The sequence below is a fragment of the Saccopteryx bilineata genome, chromosome 7 (assembly GCF_036850765.1).
Source record: "Saccopteryx bilineata isolate mSacBil1 chromosome 7, mSacBil1_pri_phased_curated, whole genome shotgun sequence".
In the NCBI taxonomy this organism is placed as follows: Eukaryota; Metazoa; Chordata; class Mammalia; order Chiroptera; family Emballonuridae; genus Saccopteryx; species Saccopteryx bilineata.
In genome coordinates, this window is record NC_089496.1 from 5,431,437 (window position 1) to 5,453,577 (window position 22,141).

General features: G+C 39.2%; 1 protein-coding gene across 1 annotated transcript in view; it reads left to right on the forward strand.

The window, feature by feature from the left end:
- The first annotated feature begins 480 nt into the window (after positions 1–480).
- The window catches only part of SEMA3E (semaphorin 3E), a 322,573-nt gene continuing 300,912 nt past the window's right edge, over positions 481–22,141 (forward strand). Inside the window, exon 1 of the mRNA XM_066239333.1 lies at positions 481–1,149. Within this exon, the coding sequence (XP_066095430.1) occupies positions 1,035–1,149 (115 nt within the window). The 5' untranslated portion in view covers positions 481–1,034. The remainder of the gene's footprint in view (positions 1,150–22,141) is intronic.

The following is a 22,141-nucleotide window of genomic DNA, read 5'->3' on the forward strand; positions in this document are numbered from 1 at the left end:
GAAGAATTTGCCTCAGCAAAATAATTCATTAGCTCTAACACATCTATGAAACAGAGATAACTCTTTTTTTTCAGTTCTTGAAACACACTTCCCTTAACAGAATTAAAAAATAACATTTGTCAGATGTAATCAATATGAAGAGCCATAAATGTGAAAAAAAATTTTTTTTCAGTGGAAACTAAAAAAATCAATTTGGGGATTAGATGGTGACAAATTAATTATGTAAAACGAATTTGTATTTATTAAGGGTTATTCTTGGTTACTCAGCATTTAAAAGCCTTCCCCAGACACAACATTCTCTCCTGTTAAAGAGTAAAATAATCAGCCTACTATATCCCATTCTCCGTCCTGAATGCCCCTTCCCATCTCTGCGCGGACATTCCGCCGGCTGAGTGACGCTGGCGGCGGTGCTGGGAGGCGGTGTGAGCGGGGCACGTGCACCAGAAACACTTCCTAGAAACAGCAAGTACGCGGCTCAACCCTGCCTGAACTTTCGCTGTAAACACAGCTCGCTGACAGCACCGCATCCCTGCTGGGTGGATCCTGCAACTCCTAGAGGGAATGGCACATCTTGTTTTTAATTAGCAAGGTGAAAGGTGAATGGAAACTAGCTGTTTGGCAAGTCCGTGCAAGAGGCGGACTTTGAGAAGATTCTCTGAGCAGGAGAGGGGAGCTCCGAGGGAGGAAGGCAGTGCGTGTGCTCCGGGGCTTTTTCCTGAATGAACCGCTTGCAGAAGTGACTGAAAACCAGTTTCCTCCTGAATCTCCCGAGGAGAGTGCAGGACATGACTCTGAAGACTCACTCCTTGGAATGTCCTTCTGGTCCCGGCTTATAAACAACTGTCGCGAGGAAAGAAAGGTTTTACATATCTAAATACTGCCTGACAAATGGCACTCTGGGACTGTGCTTTCTGATGACAACGCGTTCGATTTCTGACAAAGCCTCTCCCACGCTGCCCTTGGAAGGGAGTCCTAAGTAAAACTCAAACCCGCCTGAAATTGAGGATCGGAGGGCTGGGTCGGTGAGCGGCAGCATGGCATCGGCGGGGTACGTTCTCACCTGGCTGCTGTGGGGTTACCTGCTGGAGCTCTGGACGGGAGGTCACACAGCTGATACCGCTCACCCCCGGTTACGCCTGACACATAAAGGTAGGTCAGCTTTTCAGAGCCTTTCGTTAAAAATAAATGAATAAATAAATAAATAAATAAATAAATGAAGTCCTTCAACATAGATCTTTGGTCTCCAAAGACCCTTAAAATGCACCTGAAATTTTTTTTTTTTGCAAAGCTGACTTAAGATTCTAAGTCTAATTAATATGTCATACTTGCCAGAGATGAAGGTAGTGCAGATTCACGTGTTAAATTACAGATGTGATTTTTGTCTTGTAAATATTATGTTTTATTAGTGAGAAGTTTACTCATTAGCAGACACAGCAGAAGATGGTAAAAATCAGGGTGTTAATAGCCTTGCAGGGCTGAATCCACCAAGTTGTCAGTTGGTATTTAAATAACAATTTAAGGACACAAGGCTGTTGGGGAAGGGCTTATAGGGTGCAACTGGTATTTTGTTTTGTGTTGTCCATAATGAGGATGAGAGTAGAACAAAATTCCTGAGAAGCAAAAAGACTCCTTACTCAAGATAACAAAGTGATCACCATCTAATTAAAATGACTAACAACTGAAACAAATCAGCTTTTTTGTTGAATTATTAGAATTCTTTTATATGTTGCAGAAAATATCCAATTTATTAGCAAGCCTTGTAAACTGCTATATATTGATTAAAATATTAGATACTATTAATTAGCATGTGTTCTTTTTAATGTAAATTCATATTGCTTACCTGCTGATCTGTCTATTGGAGTGCTTAAATATTTTATTCTGCAACTGTGTCTTTTTAAAGCAACATTTCTAATACTGTGGATATTTAAAAAATAGATTTCCTATAACACTGCCCAGTAAGTAATATGACATTAAATTTGTAAAGTATTTAAAATATAGAACTTAGCATTAGTATACATAATTTGATTTGTGAAGATGAATTACGTTGTGTCAAAATGCATATTTCTTAGAAGTAATGATTAAATATACCAAAATGTAGAAATTTGATATGATGAAATATGAATAAATAATGATATCAGGAAAAAAACATAATAAATGGATTGTTTTTCTTATGTAGACAAGTGGGTAAGCTGTCAGCTTTGGCATACTGCCATTCTGCTGTGCCTGGAATTAACCTTTTATACCTCATTAGCAGGGTTCTTGTTTTTTGATAGATCAATATCAATACGTATTTAAAGATATCTCATATTAATATCTCCTTAGAGGGCTTATAATTTGGTCAGAGAATACCAAAACTCTCTACCACAATAAAATGTTATGCATAATATAGTTATCAGGCTCACCTTCACTAAATGTTTCTCCATGAAAGGAATACCTAGAACTGATTTTATGAGTTGCGTTAAATGGTGTGGGAGTAGAACTGCTAGTAGCTATGTGTACACTGGACTGAAAACTCCTACAAGATTTCCCTTTGGCTTTATTGGCACTAGCTGAAAATGTGCAACATGGTGCTCTTATACAAAGAGAGTATAGAGTTACCTGAAAGTGGAATGTTCTCACTTGTGCAGTTCAGTTCGCAGAGTCAGCTAAGAGAGCATACTGTACATGCAACCTGAAGCAGCAAATATCTCCTGCACCACTGCTGCCTCCGTGAGAGGCCAGAGCAGGACTGTGCAGTCCTGTTAATGAACTTAGAAAGAGCCCTGTTGGTCAAATAAGTTTGTAAATATGATGTTTGCTCGCTTATAGTTTGCTTTGTGTGGGGGGGACAGGCTGTAAGCAGGCAGGGTTGTTATAGCCTAAGGCTTAGTTTTAAGACTAAGCCCTTCCCACCCTAAGTGACTTTGTATCAGAGACTTCCTTGTTTGTATATTGGATTAAAGGTTTTGATTTCTACACTATAAAGTGGGGCAGACCGGGAGCTAACTCTCTCTCTCTCTCAGTTCCTGAGATTAGCATTAGAGAGGAGAGCAGAGAAAGGCCACGTGGAAGAGAAGAGAAGCAGCCAAGATGGCTGAGTGCTGAAGGGGAAGCCAGTTTGTGCAGAGTTTGTGCAGAGAGAAGGAGATGGGAAATAGAGGTGAATAAGGCTGGTGAGGTAGAAACCTTTGATGCTAGGAAACTCGAATAAGTCAGCGGCTTTGGGAGCCCTGAATGGAAAGAGAAGTGTTTTCCCACTGTGTGTATTTCTTGCCTGCTGGGTGCAAGCTAGGATGAAGATGATGGCCACCAGTTTTTGTTTCATTACTGTCTGTCTGAATCTAATGTGAACCTGCATGGGCCAGGCGGCTGTGATGGTGGCCGTGGCAACTGGCTTTACAAGCCCATTTACCTTTGTATACTCTGAAATTCGATGGGCATTTAGAGGTATCCAAAAACACGGGTAGCATATTTTAGAGTATAACCCTTTGCTATCTTAAATGATACCAGAAATGGAAAAATTTCAGTAGTTGTTGAATTAGGTGGTTAAAATTCTAAACAAATGCATGCTCCTTCAGAAAAAGAGGCACTAGATATAAGTAATGTAGCATCTCTGCACTGCTCCCAGACCCCCTCCTTACAGTTGGCCTATTGCGTTCTTCCAAGGATTCATTTCATAGCTGTGGTCTGTGGGAGAAGGATGAGCATTTTTCCTATATCTCCCGTTATCAGGATGATATTTGAGACCACAAGCCTAGTGTTTCTTCCCAAAGAGTCATATACAAAGCTTGAGTTAAATTTTATAAAAATATGGTCCAAAAATAAAGAAAAAGCTTAAGAATTCTCTTTTCCTCTCTCCTCTATACATCTCTCTGTTAGGCAGCGGCATCTTCTTAAGCAGAGCTTGAGAAGACACCATTAGGGTGGAAAGGGCAAAGGCAGAGAAGGAGGGAGACAACGCGAAGAGTTGGTAACAGACTTGGAGCCTCTTCGTTCTTACTTCCCACTGCCCTCTACCCACAGTGGGAGGAAGTTGAATTCCTTCCTCTTCTTCCTAAATGTCTGCTCAACTTCAATTTTAAGCAAAAATGCTAACATAGAGCAAGGCTAGTGGATAAGAGGCTAAGATATTTACTCTTGGGGCAATTCATGTATCTTCTAATGTATTTTATAAGACAAGTGGGGTTAACAAATAAAGACATAGCAAAAATGAAAATGGCAAGGTTTTTGTTCTGCTCTGTAAGAGTTTTCAGTAAAGATATGAGTTGAGATTAACTATGTCAGGCAAGCATTTAAAAGTTCATGGATATTTAAGAATTATAGTCAGCTTTATAGCCAGTACCCTAAAGAGGGTAATATTGGTATGATTAATACAAATTTATTATATCCTACCCCAAGAATTTTCTTGAAAAAATAGCTATAATTCTTATGACAAAAATGAAGGCAAGAGGGAAGAAAGGGAGAAGAGTCCTGGTGGATTTAGCCACTTCCTCTGTTGATGTCTGTTCTCTCCTTATCTTTCACCATCCTGCATTAATGAGGTTGCAGGGAAGCAAAAATAACCTTCTTGATAATGGAGCTCAAAGAAGAAAACAACAAAGGAGCAAAGCCCCATGTCATAGAAGAAACCCCAGTGCATGTGGAAAACCCCAGAAATTCAATCAAGGAAGCTTGGCAGATGGGGTGGTGTTCAAAGTCCCAATAAAGAATGACACAGTCCTAGAAGCCAAGAAAGAATGGCTGCTTTAGCGGAGGGTGTTCTCCCAGGATGTGTGTTGAAAAGATAGCTAAATAAAGGCATGGATATGGCAGAAGATCATTCCTAAAATATATTGCCATTATAAATGTAGATTTGAGCATCAAATATATATCCACACATATAGCAAGTGGGATAGAAAGTGTTAGTCTATGTGGATATTATCAGCATTTAATACAGATTTGTCATGGTTCAGAGAGCTCAGAATTTGAAGTCAGAGGTCTCTCTACTCCAGCTCAAGTCTTTCCACTTATACTAGCAGTAATTGTGTGTCAATTTCCTTAATTCAAAAATAGGGATAGTAGTGGTACTTTCTCTGTATATCTTACTGGGTTTTTGGAGAGAGTCAAATGGAGCAACCATATCTCTGAAAGCACTATATAACCTAAAAATTACATTATTAATGTTTCCTGGAAACTGCTATAAACTGAGGAGGTTGAAATGTGTCCTAAAGAGAAAAAAACCCTCGGAATTGGCATGAGTTTGGATATCAATAAGTGCTAAGATAATGCTAATGTAGAAGACAGAAGCAGTTGGTCTTAATTAGCATAAAATGTATGGTTTATCTTGATAGATTGCATGCACTCCAAATCCCATTTTCTATACTTTTGACCTTTAGTTATAATAATTTAAAAGATGTTTATTCACCTATGTGTTTTCCAGGATTCGCAGCCAATATTTTTTGCTATAAAAATGTGCATATATTAATTTATTACACATTCACTTTATACCATACATTTTAGATTTTTTTTCCATTTATATAGAAAAAAATGAGATAGAGTTTTAGAAGAGCATTATATATAAGTTTGGAACGATCATCCTGGAGGCTATGGTATTTATTTTATATCTAGGACAAATAAAACAGAGGCAGCTACTGAGCCAGTTTTTCCTGACCCAGATCACAGCTTTGGTTCTTCAGCCAGTAACTAGGTATTATCAATAGTGACATTAGTCACACATCCCTGTGTGATTAGTAAATAAAAACTGGTCATAAGGCATGACTCATAAAGAAAGTATTTAAAACAGGACACAGGAGTAAATACAAACAAGCCCAGATCTCCATTAGGGAGAATCAGTGAATATTAAGTTGTGGATTAATTAAGAAACAGTTTATATATATTTTTAAAGAACCACTGGGTAAGATGAAGAAAGTGATTACAATATATTTTGTTGATTTTGGTTTACTCAGAATATACTTTCTGTAGAAGAAGTCTACATAAGGATTTTAGATAGTACTATTCTTTGTATATTTATATTTGTTATAGACAAATATTGTCCATGCATCACAGAAGTGTATCTGGATATACAAAAGTCCCTGAATGGCTCTGTGACTATTTTGGTTCTTATCTGGGTGTTGTGTATTACACTGGAAAAAACAGTTACCCTTTATAATAGAAATAGAGTGGAGGAAGGTTGGCGCTAGGAAAAGCAGTAAGTGGAATTTATAAATGACCTGGGCCAATTTTGTACTGAATAATAATTTAGTTGTGTAAAGTTATTTCTTAAACATTTTGTGAGGACAGCGTTCCATACATAATAATCATACTTTCTTGACTATCCAATATATGCACCAGTCATATTGTGTTGCAATATTATTATTTTTCTGACCATGTTAGGTTTGTTATTTAGCCTAACAACATTTCATAGAGAGGGCCTCCCTTCTGTCTGGGATGAGATCACTTGGAGGCCTCAGTTCTATGACCACATAAGGCACCAAACATCAAATTAGTCATTGCTGATAAAAATTATTATTAACTACGGGTTGAGCCAGTTTTATTACATCAGGACATCTACTGGAATCATCAGAGGAAGTCCTTAGTGGGAGAGCATGCAAAGACTCACTCCTTTATCTTGATGTGTAAAATTAGTCTGTGCTTTAGTAGAGGAATTTAGTCTGCAGGAATCCAGAAATGGTACTTTGCATCTATGCATGCCCCATCATACATATCTACTGCAGAGTTAAAGTGGTCTTGTAAGTACATTGTCAAAAAAATTAAAACATAACTGAAACTATACCACTTAAACATTTTCTAAAGGTGCAGAATGAAGAGTTGGATTATTTTCTTGGTTTCAATAGGCAAGGCCAAATGTTAGTAGTAGTCTTTGGCACAACATCTTCCAGTGTAGAATTTTATTATATAAATTATACAAAGGATTGTGATTATTTTAGTAATGTATTTCTTCAGTGTGGTTTTAAATAACATTTAAAGCATAAGATGAACTATCAATGTTATTAGTTATTTCTTACACTTGAGCAAGCGTTCTTTTTTTTTTTTTCTTTTTAAGTGAGACAGGTGAGGTAGAGACAGAATCCTGTAGGTGCCCCATTGGGATCCCCCTGGCAACCCATCTCTTGGGCCAGTGCTTAAATCAACTGAGCTATTTTTAGTGGAGCTCACTAGCTCAGATCTAAGGAGCAATGCTATCGTCAGTGCCTAGGGCCAACCCTCAAACCAGTCAAGCTACTGGCTATGAGAGGGTAAGAGAGAGAGAAGAGGGGAAAAGGAGGGATAAAGAAGCAGATGGTTACTTCTCTTGTGTGCCCTGATTAGGGAATCGAATCCAGGATGTCCATATGCCCGGCCAATGCTCTACCCGCTGAGCAAACCTTCCAGGGCCAGTATTACTCTTTGTACTCATGATATGGATGATGACAAGATGATATTTTATAGGCCAGATTTTCTGGACTATGAATGAAAATGATATGTTAATACCATATTTGGCCTAGCAGTGCAGTCTCTAATACTGGGAGAACATTTTGTGTCAAAGAATGTGGTGATTTCAAGAACCGAAATGTCTGTGGAATTAAAAATTTGATTTCCTATGGCCATGGTGGTGGCCAAGGCAATGGATGATTCAAGAAGTTTTCAGCCTGCCTTACTCCTAATGGTGAGTACAGGATATTCCCACCACGTGGCCCCATTATCCTGGTAATATTGCCTCCACTACTAGTATGGAGGGGGAAAAAAGAGAGAGAGAGATAAATCCATGATTTGCCTGATATCTGAGGTTTAGAAATCTGTTTCCACTTCTATTCCTGGTAACCAGACTGTCAGCTCTCACTGCTCTGTGCTCAAGGATTTAGCTCGTAGCCTTGCTACAGTACACACAGAAAAGTAGCTAGGCTCAGGTGTTACATACCAGACACTCACATTCTAATTTTAATGGCCTAAAGACTCTAGTCCTGGGGAGAAGCATACCTAATGTGAATCTTCCTTCTGGCTGTGTGACCTGAGCAAGTTCTTTTCTGAGTATGATTTTCTCATCTTTAAAAATGGGGTAATCTATAACTTGCAGCACCCTGAAAGGATTACACGGGATAATACAATTTAATGCGGCAAATACTTTACCCTTAGGAAGCTTTCCATAAGGTATTCAATGAATTAGAAGAGGTTCAGAGAGAATCAGCCTATTCTGCTTGGCCTTTTTATTCTAAAAGCAATCCTGAGTTAATTATTCATTTATAACTTAAAACAAGGAGAGATCCTTAACCATCAGTTTTTTACTTGAAAGCAAAGACTTTTCTTTTATAAAACCCAGCTCCTATCAGAATTGATTACTAGAAAGAACAAGGGATACTGGTGTCTCTGATGTTTGTTAAGTTACTGTAGAATTTTATTGATGATTTAAAAGAAGTTAGAACTTTGTCTGATGGAACCTTGGAGACAGCAGGCTAAAGCCACAAAATAAACAAGTTACTAACAAAGGTAATTGTAGTCCCAGCTTTGTGGAGCACAAAAGAACTAATATTACTAAGGCCAGACCACACTGTCAGAAGTTAAACTAAACAGTGTCCTCTAAAGCATCTACCCACCCAGCATGTGTTGTTTGCTTTGAAAGTGAAAGAATTCTTTCTGCTCCACCTTTCCCTGGACTGGACAAACAGGTAAGACGTCTGGTGTAGGGAACCTACCCTGACACTTAGTAGATGTTTAATAAATACTATTCAGTGGATATATGAATACAATAAAATTATTCAGAGCAATGTTTTTAAAGGAATATCTGATGGGGGTGGGGTGGGTGAGGAGTACCAAGGAAACTACGGAATCCAGAACAACTATTTACGGCTCCTTTGGTAAAACATACATTAGGGGAAAGGCTGGGGCTTTGAAATTGACTTTCCTTCTCATTTTTTAAGACTTGGTTTCTTTGAGACATTTGAGGCTCACAACAAAATGAAGAAGAAGGAATAGATGTCCCAGATAACTCTGCCCTCACACATACACAGCCTCCCCATCACAACAGTCCCCACCTAAACGATGCATACCACGAATGAATCCACCCTGACATCTCTCTCTCTCTCTCTTTTTTTTTTTTGGTATTTTTCTGAAGATAGAAGCAGGGAGGCAGTCAGACAGACTCCCGCATGCGGCAGACCAGGATCCACCTGGCATGTCCACCGGGGGGCGATGCTCAGCCCATCTGGGGATTGCTCTGCTGCAGCTTGCGCTATTCTAGTGCCTGGCCATGGAGCCACCCTCAGCGCCCGGGCCAGCTTTGCTCCTGTGAATCTTTGGCTGCAGGAAGGAAAGAGAGAAATGGAGAGAAAGGAGAGGGGGAGGGGTGGAGAAGCAGAAGCTTCTCCTGTGTGCCCTGACTGGGAATCGAACCCGGGACCTCCACACGCCAGGCTGACACTCTACCATTGAGCCAACTGGCCGGAGCTCCCTGACACGTCTTAATAACACAAAGTCCATAGTTTATCTTAGGATTTGCTCTTGGAGGTGTACATTCTGTAGGTTTGGACAAATGTATGATGATGTGTACCCATCTTGTCAGTAACATACAGGGTGTTTTCATTGCCCTTTTAAGAAGCCTGTCTGTTCCACACATTGAACACCCAGCACCACCCTCTGACAGTGACTGATGTCAATCTACTCTCTGCTGCTCTTATTCCTGGGTGTTGGCCACAGTCCCTTTTTTTTATTATCACCTCATTCTCTGATGTCACCACCCCTCTTTGTCTTTTTCTCCTCCTCTATTTCTTTTCCAGATAGATATTTCTATTTCTTCCTCACTTTAAACCAGCAGTGGGAAAAAAACATATTGTTAGTGAATGATATGTATTTATTGGTCTCAGATTGCCTTCAACATTTCATTTCTGTTGTCTAATTCAATGAATGGGAAACATGACATTTAAATTTTTTTAAAATTTAATTATACTCATTAGGCACTCAAAACTTGTTGAGATTCATGACTTAGGAGATGAAATATTAAAATAAATAGCTTACTAGCTACCTGGAACTTGCCTCTTTGTCTAGCCTATTTTTCTAGTGCAAAGCTGATGCTCCCAGGCACTGTGGGACTGGGGCTGAAGAGGAAGGAGTCAGGGTGCTGGACAGGAGGAAGCAGTGTTTGCATCCATGCTGTGGCTAAACCCAAGCTCAGTGTAAGTTAGAACGATATTGATGTAAACCTGTCCATTTCCATGCAGTTTTGGCTTGTTTTCTCTGAGTTTTTAGTTTTAATTTATTGAAACCAGAATGAATAGGGGTTTTTATTCACAGGACAGCCCAAACCAGCAAGCATAAGTCACAGTGGTGATTTTAGGTGTTTGGACCAGTTTCAGAACCAGAAAAGAATAGCAGCAAAGAAAATGGGAATAGAACAGGAGGAAAATAGAGGTCAGTTGGGGACACCGCCTTTGCCTTCCTGACCAAAGCCCTCCCAGGAAATAATGGGAACTGAGGAGCTTTAAATTCAAAGCTCAAGATACACTGGGGTACTGCAGTCAAAGAGGCTGACAGCATGGCGTGTAGCTATTTATGCCTCCTGATTGCTTTTTTCCTAACCCCGAGTCAAAAAGTTTTTAATGGACTATGATTTCTGAAATCCTTTCAATTCTGGAAAAGTAGGACTCTTTTTCTTTCCTTGCCAGACCTCCCAGTGTGGCTAATTTCTCCAAAAATACTTTTGGATATTTTGTTAGCATGTCCTAGGGGAAAAAGTATGGGTACACAATTTGGAAATCCTGGGTTTGAATCCACAGTGTGGCCTATCTTCTGCTGCAGTTTTCTACATTGAACTTCTGAGGCTGATGGCACTGGCTTCCTGTTTCGTGTGATTGTTTTAGGAGATGTAACTGTACCATGGAAATGTATGATCTAGTCTCATGATGGTTTATAATGTTCTCTAATATCTGTGATTATCTTTAAATGTATTTTAAGATCCATAAAGGCAAGGATTTTTTGAGGGGGGGGTAAGATCCTTGTGGACAGAATAAAATGACTTATTTAGCTCATTTCTGAAGCCCTTAATTAAAGGCTGGGTATTTAGTATCTTCTTAATAAAAACTAAACAAAACTTGTTGTTGGCTTCAATAATATGGTCAAAATGACAAAATTATAAAGGTTTATTTTATTAAGAGGTAGAGCCACTGCTAAGTAATTCACCTGAGGAAAGGCTTAGCAGAATTCCATTGCAAGGGAGACAGTGTTGTTTATGAGTCTTTTCTGCTCCTCTTCAAACCAGGAGATGGAATCTGGACTTAAACCAGTGCTGTGCAGAGTGGTCAGGATGGGCCGCTCACCCTCCCTGGGGAGCCACTGAGTCAGGCCTGCTGACTCTAGGATCCTGGGTTCTGTTTTCTCACAGGCCATGCAGGGGATTCTTCCTGCACACTGCAGCATGAGAAACATGGGCTCAGTGTTTGGGATGGTGCTGCCAAGGAGCCTCACTTTCATACTACCCTTTTCTGTTTGTTTTCCCTTCAGTTTCATCACCAAGGTGTCAAATTTCCAAATGACAACCTTGGTTTTGATAAATATACTTAAATGCATATATATCGAACTATTATGCTATGCTATACCTATTATTTTTATATTAGATAAGATTTATATATAATTATTGATAGTAATTTAACATACAAATTAAATGTTTTTAGTGGTTATTGGGGATATAAAGTGTAATACATTGTGCTATTATTGAATTTAGATAATTCAGAATTCTTCGCTCTCTCAATGAAAAGGTTTCTTAGACTAGTGAAATTTGGTCATTTCATTCTTTCCTTATACATCCTGATCTTTTTCCTGAGGGATTTGAAAGCATTTGTATCTTTTAAAGACATATTTATTCATTCAGTCATTTGCTTATTCTATGATTGTTTAGCTTCTTCAAAGCTTTAGATTACAGAGCATCATGCTAGAGATTTAATAATAATAATAATAATAATAGACAGTTTCTTAAATGTGAGTTGTATCCTGGATGAATTTGTGGAACAGTAACAAGATGATAGGGTAAAAACTAGGAAATCTGGCCCTGGCTGGTTGCTTCAGTGGGAGAGCATCGGCCTGGCCTATGGATGTCCTGGGTTCAATTCCCCATCAGGGCACACAGGAGAAGTGCCCATCCACTTCTCCACCCCCCACCCCTGCTTCTCTCTCTGTGTCTCTCCTCTCTCTTTTCTCCTCCTTTAGCCATGGCTCTATTGGAGCAAGTTGACTCCACGTGCTAAGGATGGCTCCATGTCCTTTGCCTCAGGCAGTAAGAAGAGCTTGGTTGCTGAGCAATGGAGCAAGGGTCCCAAATGGGCAGAGCATCACCCCCTAGTGAGCTTGCTGGGTGGATCCTGGTTGGGGCGCATGTGAAAGTCTGTCTCTGCCTCCCCTCTTCTCACTGAAAAAAAGAAAACAACTAGTAAATCTGAATAAAATATGGGTTTTAATACATACATTAATAATAATGTAGTAATACTGGTTTATTATAATTATACTATATTATAATTACTATATTAATGTCAGCTACTAATAATAGGAGAAACTGAGTGTGGGTATATGGAAACTCTGCACTATCTTTATAGATTTTCTGTAAATCTAAAACTATTTCAAAATAAGAAGTTTATTAAAACACACACACACCACCACCACCACCGCAGACACCTCCACCTCTACCCAGATCCTTTTCCCAAGAAGCTTAAAGTATACTTGTAAAAGGAGACACATTTTGAGAAAGCAGGAATTATTTTCATAGTAAAAGTTAACACCAAGAGCTATGGAAGCATGGGGCGGGAAGCTGCGGGAGACCCGGAGCTCAGTTGCGGGCTGAGCAGGAGGAGCCCGGCAGGAAGCAGTGAGCAGGAGGAGCCCGGCAGGAAGCAGTGAGCAGGAGGGGCCCGGCAGGAAGCAGTGAGCAGGAGGCGTCCGGCAGGAAGCAGTGAGCAGGAGGGGCCCGGCAGGAAGCAGTGAGCAGGAGGCGCCCGGCAGGAAGCAGTGAGCAGGAGGAGCCCGGCAGGAAGCAGTGAGCAGGAGGCGTCCGGCAGGAAGCAGTGAGCAGGAGGGACCCGGCAGGAAGCAGTGAGCAGGAGGGGCCCGGCAGGAAGCAGTGAGCAGGAGGCGCCCGGCAGGAAGCAGTGAGCAGGAGGGACCCGGCAGGAAGCAGTGAGCAGGAGGCGCCCGGCAGGAAGCAGTGAGCAGGAGGGGCCCGGCAGGAAGCAGTGAGCAGGAGGCGCCCGGCAGGAAGCAGTGAGCAGGAGGCGCCCGGCAGGAAGCAGTGAGCAGTATCTGTGACTTCGGTCTTGCCTTTCCTGCCGTCCTCCCACCACCACTGCACAGGATCAAGTGCACTGCATCCTCCTTGAAACACAGCTGCTCTTGGCTATTTAATTAACTGAATACCACTGTTTTCTTAGTTCTACACAGAATAATATAACAAATGCTCTTTGTTCATGCTAAATTAAATTACTCCCATTTCTACATGAGTTTAAGGAATTCTCACTCTTTGTATAATTACTGTCTAATTAATGCAAATTCACAAATAGATTTTGAAATTTTTGAAGGCAAGTATATTTCATTTTATTGTTTAAATCCTTAGAATCTAACAAAATTTAGATACTTAATAAATCTATTTTATCAAGTGAATTTGATGTATAGAATTTGTTTTCTCTATTCTCCTTAGTATTGCCAATATTAATCCTTTTGTTGAATGCCATATCCAATAAAGATCTCAGAAGATGAGATGGCGGGGCTGGAGAGCACTCAGAAGTCAGGGAAAGTCTGAGAGCACTTTTCCTTGGCCCCTGCTCCAAAATGTTAGACCCTAGTTTGGCTTCAGGTTTTTCATTACAAAAGCTCTGAAGAGAAATTGAGAACATTAAGATTAAACAGAAAACACCCATATTTTATTTCAGTACAGTTTGAGGCTTCGGCAGAGGATGGTTTGAATTTATCTGGGTTATTACATGACCAATGCCACATTTCAATCACCGTTGCTTCCCATTTGCTCCACTACTGACCTGCCAATGTTCAGTGTAACATTTCACTCAGTACTAGAGTAATGAACTCTAAAGAGAGACAGTTTATGCATGTAATTAAAGCAAAGAAGAAAGCTAGGGCAGGACTATGAAAGCCTAATAACTTACCCAACATCTTTGTTTTAGAGGAATGCCTTCAACGACCAAAAACAAGAATGTTTTTATCAGCTTATTCCTGTGCAAAGATTATTTTATGAATAATTTGGCTATGTTGCCTTTTTTTGTAAATTTCTCATTTTAAAAGCATAGCTGTATGTAATCATATAGTGAGGAAAATAAACAATAGTTACCAGTTTTATAATTATATTTAGTTTATGTAAGGTGTTTTTTTTAAGGTGAGAGGAGAGGAGATAGTGAGGCAGACTTCCACATGTGCCCAGACTGGGATTCACCCGGCAACCCTGTCTGGGGCCAATTCTCAGTACTGAGCTATTTTTAGTACCTGAGGGTGACACACTCCAACGAAGTCATCCTCAGCACCTGGGCCATGCTGGAACCAATCAAGCCACTGGCTCTAGCAGGAGAAGAGGGATAAGATAGGAGAGGGAAGAAGGGAAAAGCAGATGATTGCTTCACCTGTGTTCCCTGACCTGGAATCGAACCTGGGATGTCTGTACGCCTGGCCAATGCTCTATCCAGGGGGCCACCGGCCAGGGTTTGTACGGTATTTTCAATTCATTTTATAACCCAAGTTAATTGAGAACCAATGGAAATTTAATCTTAATAAGATTTTATTATCTATAAGACTTACAAAATTGACTATATTTTGAAATGTATCCTTGAGGCATTTTTTTTGCATAAATAATCAAATATAATATACCTAACATGAAAGAGAAAATTCATGCACATAAACAGAAATGTCAAAAGTAAAGTTAATTTGCCTGACCAGAGGTGGCTCAGTGGATAGAGGGTCAGCCTGGAGCACTGAGTTTCTGGGTTGGAAAACCCAAGGTTGCCAGCTTGAGGGTGCTCTCGGGCGTGAGCGCAGAGTCATCGTCTTGAGCGTAGGCTCATCAGCATGATCCCAAGGTTGCTGGCTTGAGCCCAAAGGTCACTGACTTAAAGCTTTAGGTTGCTGGCTTGAGTTCAAGGTCACTGGCTTGAGCAAGGGATCGCTGGCTTGACTTGAGCACACCAGTCAAGGCACATGCAAAGCAACTAAGAGTTGATGCTTCTCATCTCTCTCTCCTCCCTCTCTGTCCCTTTCTCTCTCTCTCTCTCTCTCATATAAATAAAGGCCTCTCTTCTAAAAAATAAGAAGGTAAAGTGAATTCAGAAGAATGCACACATAAAAACATGTTTCATCTTTGATCTTTGAGAACAATGACTGTGACAAAGTCAACAGGATCTTAGCTGACATGTTAAAAGTGGCCCAGGGAGATGATAAATGTTCATGGTTTGTGAGATGTGCATTTAATGAAGCAGAGGGTGATGAGGCTCAAAGGTGAATGCCACACATGAATTACAACTGGACTCTTCCAGAGGACAACTGGGGTCAAGAGCCTGAGGTGGGGAAACTAGGTTAAGCTCTCTCCTTAAGATATTGCAAGTTAAATTAGGGGGATGTCAACTTTGGGACTTGCCACTTTCATGGGATCATGGGAAGCCTACGGGCTAAAGGTGGCAGGCAAAAAAGTGGGAGAAAACTGAATAATATTATTGAGCTGACAATTAACCCTGAAACAACCCTACAGTTAGGCTTTAAAAAAAAAGAAAAAGGAAAACAGAAGAATACACACATTTGCCATTGTCCCTTACTATTATAAGGAGAAAATAAATATGGAAATGGGAAAAACACTTGCTTGTTTTAGCTTTGGAAATAAAGTCAGGTTGTCAAATAAGTATGCAGAAAGTAGGATCATTTTGATAATTCTGAGCAAGACAAAAAAATATTCTTTAAAGAAGATGAGAAAAGTAATGGAAAATAAAAATGATTCCGGCCTGACCTGTGGTGGCGCAGTGGATAAAGCATCGACCTGGAAATGCTGAGGTCGCTGGTTCGAAACCCTGGACTTGCCTGGTCAAGGCACATATGGGAGTTGATGCTTCCAGCTCCTCCCCCCCTTCTCTCTCTCTGTCTCTCTCTCTCTGTCTCTCCTTCTCCTCTCTAAAAATGAGTAAATTAAAAAAAATGATTCCTTTGGAAATAGCGGTTTCATTATTGATGAAACTGGTATATTATATTTCCTTATCAAAAGCAAAAAAAGAAAAGAAATTTCAAGTTTGGCATCATCACAATGTGTAAAGGTTACACACATTTCTGGTCAGATGAATGGTATCTGGCAGATACTTTATAATTGCTTAGAACAAGTACTAAAATATTGAGCTTGCTGGCAATTTAATGGTCTGCATACGCCTGAGTTAACCATATGTTGTGTTCTTAGAATAGCCATGCTACCCGTGTTTAAAATTGAAACCAAAAATTTTTTTTCAAAGTCAAATATGTAACTTTAGTTTTTGATGTACTCAATTATGCAGATAATCGCATCTTCCCATTAATAAGGGAACAGAAAATATTTTCTTTTCATTTGTCCAGAGTGAAGAAATAGAAAAGATAAGATATTGAAATGGATTTTACAAGCCACCAAAAAATATCAATTTTTTATGATATTTTTACTTACAAGAAGTTAATGTTTAAACATCAACACATTAATATTATTTGATTTCCTAGTAATTTTCCAAAGCAAAACTCATTTATAATAATATACATATAACTGTAGGAAAAAGAATAATATTTCAGTTAGGTCAATTATACTTACAATTAAAAGAATGTAATTATATCTTTCTCATTATTTCTCAGAAATAAGACAAAAGTTATCGACTGGGCATTGCTTTTAACAGATTTTTGCCAAATGTTTTTTACTTGCTCCAAAATGTGTACGCCGAAATTGAAATCTAATTTATTTTAGAATAATAGAAGAATTTTTTTCTATCTGGAGAATAAATGAGAAGTTCCTAAGACTTAAAAATCAACAAAACTGGACAATAGAAATGAAAAATAAAATAAATGAGAAAATCTACGTGCAAAAAGGAAACAATATTAGGATTTTGTTATATACAGTTATGTTTTGGAATGTATAATTATGTTTACTAGGCATTTACATTTCTTAGTTAACATATTATAACAGCAATATATGTTTTTAGACTAGAAATGCCATTTGTCCTTTCAGTCTGCTAATTTACACGCACTGCATAGTTAGAACAGTCCTCGATATTGCTTTATTTTTGGATGCCCAGAATATGGGTAAATGACAAAGTTTATACGAAATTTGTCATGGGAAAGACTAAAACTCTTGCCAGCAAAAGCATAGGTATAGGACATAGTCTGCTTGGAAATGCTCTTTGGAATCCTGCAAATTCATTGCTGACAACTCTGCTGCCTTTCCCTCCGGAAGCTCCTCAGCCATTCACTGCTAGCCACTGAAATTTCCCTTTGTCTTCACTATTTTTTTCTCTTTAACAAACAGGCCCAGCTGCTCCTGCAGCCGGTTGCCCACGCTCCCCCATGCTGCTCTTGCTGAGCATAGCAGTCAGAGCAAAGAATAACAGCTGGGATCCGCTTCCTTGGCATCTAAATAATTTCGGGTGGGTCCATTCTTAACTTTATTATTTCATTTATTTTTTTCTTTCCTTCTGCTGAACTTTAAAAAAAATAGATAAATGCTGTTTTTCCATAATGTTTCATCCTCTCGCTGGGACTGTCTTGTACCTGGCTGATCAGGACAAACAAACTGAATTCATTTTGCAAGTATTATTTTTTTCACTTTTAAGCACCTTTTGGAAAACTAGCAGAGAAGAAACAAAATTTGTTAGTGTGATCTTGGACACTTCCTAAACATTTTGATGGCTCAGTGAGGGGAATAATAATAGCACATATGTCATTGATTATGATAGAGGTTCAAAGAAAAACACTCAAATCCATTTAGAATAGTGCCGGGCACATAGTAAATGCTAAGTTATTGGTAGAAAGTCAGAGAGAGAGGGGCAGGGAGAGAGGGCAGAAGAGTGCACACTAAAGCAGGAGGGGGCAAGAGGGGGGAGAGAGAGAGGGAGAGGGAGGAGAGAGGGAGAGGAAGGAGAGAGGGAGGGGGAATAATTGTTGGAATGTAGAAAAAACCATTAATTGCACTTACACAATAATTAATATTTTGCACTGAGCATTTTTTACATCTTTTAAAAAAATTTTTGTAAGGTATTTTCCCCGCTGAGGAAGAAAGGGCATAGTCACGAAGTGTGGAATAGCAAAAGCTTTATTTAGTAGAGCGCATCCCGAACGAGGTTCTCTGGTTCGTGAGAGGAGGGCCGGAGAAGTTGTGAGGATCCTTCCCCTGGGAGTGTGTGTGTGGGGGATTTATAGGGTCAGTACGTTGATGGTGAGCTGACATGATGGGGCAAAATTTTATTGGCTGACAGAAGTTCTTTTTCAAAGGCTCCGGACCATTTCTTTTTGGCGGGCATGGGTGTGGGCGGTTCCAGCCAAAGTTCCTGGGCCTGGTTCCTCACCTGACCTTCTCCCATTGTCAACTGACCTCACAATTTTATTTCTTGATGAGAGAGGGAGGGAGGGAGAGAGAGAGAGAGAGAGAGAAAGAGAAAGAGAAAGAGGGAGAAAAAGAGAGAAACAGAGAAACAGGAACATCAACCTGTTCCTGTATGTGCCCTGATTAGGGATCAAACTAGCAACCTGTGAACATCAGGACTGTGCCCTAAACAACAGAGCTATCTGGTCAGGACAAATATTATACATCTAATTGCAACCAAATAATCAACCAAAATCACTAAATAGAAAAAGATTACAGTTTAGGAAAACTTGTAGAATTTTACCCAAATCAGTAAGAATTTCATTGACGGTAAGAATTTTAGTGATTTAAGTCATGACCATGGCATCTAGACAGGTGAGCAGACACAATTATCATTTTTTTGTGTGTATTTTTTCTGAAGTTGGAAATGGGAGGCAGTCAGACTCCCGCATGCGCCTGACCGGGATCCACCCAGCATGCCCACCAGCGGGCAATGCTCTGCCCATCTGGAGCATCGCTCTGTTGCAACCAGAGCCATTCTAGCACCTGAGGCAGAGGCCATCCTCAGCTCCCGGGTCAACTTTGCTCCATTGGAGCCTTGGCTGCAGGAGGGGAAGAGAGAGACAGAGTAGAAGGAGAGGGGGATGGGTGGAGAAGCAGATGGGTGCTTCCCTGTGTGCCCTGGCTGGGAATCGAACCTGGGACTCCTGCATGCCAGGCCGATGCTCTACCACTGAGCCAACCAGCCAGGGCCATCATTTTTAATTTGTACATTCTCATGGAAAGGGAAGCCACTACTTGAAAAGGAAGTCTATTCCATTTTGAATGTTCTAATGAAGAGGAATCAGACTTAATTATATGTTTTATACTTTTTAGTCTTAGTTTTTTGCTTTTGATGCCAGCAGGGCATAAGTCTCGACAGACCTCCAAATGTTCAAAGTTATCATGCCCCTTTGTAGAGGCTGAGTATTATGCCATGGTTATTCTGCCTGAGCTGTCAGTGTTTTGCTCACGCTCGTCTTTGACAATATTCCCCTTAAAATGGGTCAATACTCAAGAGATGCCTGCCTGGTTGACAGAACGGTGCTGCTGTGAACTGGTGATTTTTATTTATTAAAACCACCTGAGTTGACAGCAGCTTGTTTGGCAAATATGCCACTATTGGTTTATGTTGAGATTGCTGTCAGCCCTTCTGAGGGTTTTCCATGTAGGCTCTAAGCCAGCTCTACTACTTCCTGTATTGCACATGTGGTTTATTTGTTGAAGTTAAGGATAACCCTTTCCTACTCTTCTCCATGTGGATCATAAGCACAGTAAGAGCATGTGGTGTCCTGGCAAAGGACAGGAGCTCAGGAGTGAGACAGTCCTATATTCAAAGACTGTTTCTATCACTGTGTGTTCTAATTTGCTTAACATCAGTTTCCACATTTATTGACTTTTGGAACATAGTTAGAAATGATAAAGCTTTATTGTAGAAATTCTTTTCATGTATTTTAAAATTTCTAATACACATTTTGGGAGGCTGTCTCTAAAATGTCAGTATTTGGAAGAAGTTAAACACACATTTAAGATAATTTTAAAATTAAAATATATTTAATATATCCTTTTGGCATTCAGGAAAGATATATACCAATAAATATCATTGCTGATTTTTTCCCTAAATATTATAAACTAATTTATGTAATTATAGCAAATAAAAGGTTATTTGCAATTCTTTAATAGGAAGAAATCCACAGCTAAAGTAAACAGGAGACTTTTAAAATGTCTTCATGATTTTTACTTTAAAAGAATCTGGAATGGTCACCACAACAGAATGGCAGAATTAAAATATCACCAAAGCTGTGATTGCTTAATTTTGTAACTTTAATTTGCATTCATTTTGTAGATTTGCCAGTCTCTCTGAGTATTTGTAGAAAGTCCCGTGATATAAAAAATAATCATATGATTTTTTTGAATAATTTTTTCATTAACTCCTTGTAAGTCAAATGGTAAGTACTAGAAATATAATTTCACAGAAAACTTTATATATTAAAAAAACATGCAACATTTAAATTAAATTTTAAAAATTCTGTATTTTTACCAAACTTATATGTAGTCCTTGTTTTGTTTTATTATAGGATTAAATTTATCCACACTCTTTTTTGGGATTCTGAATGTAAGAAGAAGAATGACTCTAATAATAGTAAAACATTGTCATTGTTATAAGCTGTATCACTAATTATCAAAAATATCTGCATACAACCATTTTTATAGTATTAATTGACAATTTTTAAAAATTTTATACTATGATAACAGGATGTCTGTATTGTCTCAGAAGGTAATACACGACAGACTCACTGATCTACCATAAATTAAATTTGCTTTGTAAGGCATGTTTGGAGTGTTTTCGTAGTTATTATCAGTAAATTATGCTTATGTACTTTCAAGCGTTATTTGGATATAATATTGTCCTCTAATTTATATACATTGATTAAAAAAATAAGGTCAATATTTTGCAATCCTATTTTATTTTTATGACAATTTTATCAATGTCAGGGAATGGAGAAATGAAAACCACTTTCCTTACAGATAGAGTTTGTCAAAGTTTATTTTCCTTTAAATTGAGAAACAAAACAGTTCTTTTTTTTTTTTTATAATAAATTTTTATTAATGGTAATGGGATGACATTAATAAATCAGGGTACATATATTCAAAGAAAACATGTCTAGGTTATTTTGTCATTAAATTATGTTGCAAACCCCTCGCCCAAAGTCAGATTGTCCTCCGCCACCCTCTATCTAGTTCTCTGTGCCCCTCCCCCTCCCCCTAACTCTCTCCCTCCCTCCCTCCCATGTCCTCCCTCCCCCCACCCTTGGTAACCACCACACTCTTGTCCATGTCTCTTAGTCTCGTTTTTATGTTCCACCAATGTATGGAATCATGTAGTTCTTGTTTTTTTCTGATTTACTTATTTCACTCCTTATAATGCAAAACAGTTCTTTCTAAAGAAATTAATCTATTTCAGGTAAAGAATAGTCTATAATATCATAGACTTCCATATTCTAAAAAAATATAACAAATATAATTTTTTCTTTAAGATTTTTGTTTTTTGAGTTAGAAAGCAAGAAAGATTGTAGTTGCTTCACTTTAGTTCAGTGGTTCTCAAAGTGTGCGCCAGGGAGCACTGGTGCGCCCTAGAAGATTTCCAGGTGCGCCCTATGGTATTCCAGAGAAATATGTACCTGTTGGGGACCAAAACTCCAACAGGGTTTTTGGAGTTTAGAGTTTTGGAGGACAGAGGTGTGAGGAATTGGCTGTAAACTGGCAGTCTACCCAGCCCCCTACCTTACTTGCCTGATTAGGTTACAAAAGGCTGTTAAGCTGTGGTGTTAGATTGTTGACACTACCCCCCATGTTCCAGAAAGACTGGAGGCAAGTTTCTTCTATCCTTTGTTTGGTGTAAAGTTAAGATGATATGTATGGTGGGGGTTTTCTGCACCTGGTAAAATTCTTGGATTGCCTTGGAAACATGATGAAAGATCTCATTGATTTGCTAATAGCCCACTTTGCCCTATAAATAAAGCAAGATGTGGTTTTGGGGCACACTTTGTTCTTGCCAGCAACAATTACAGGGCCCACCTGGCCCTATATTTTCTTAAT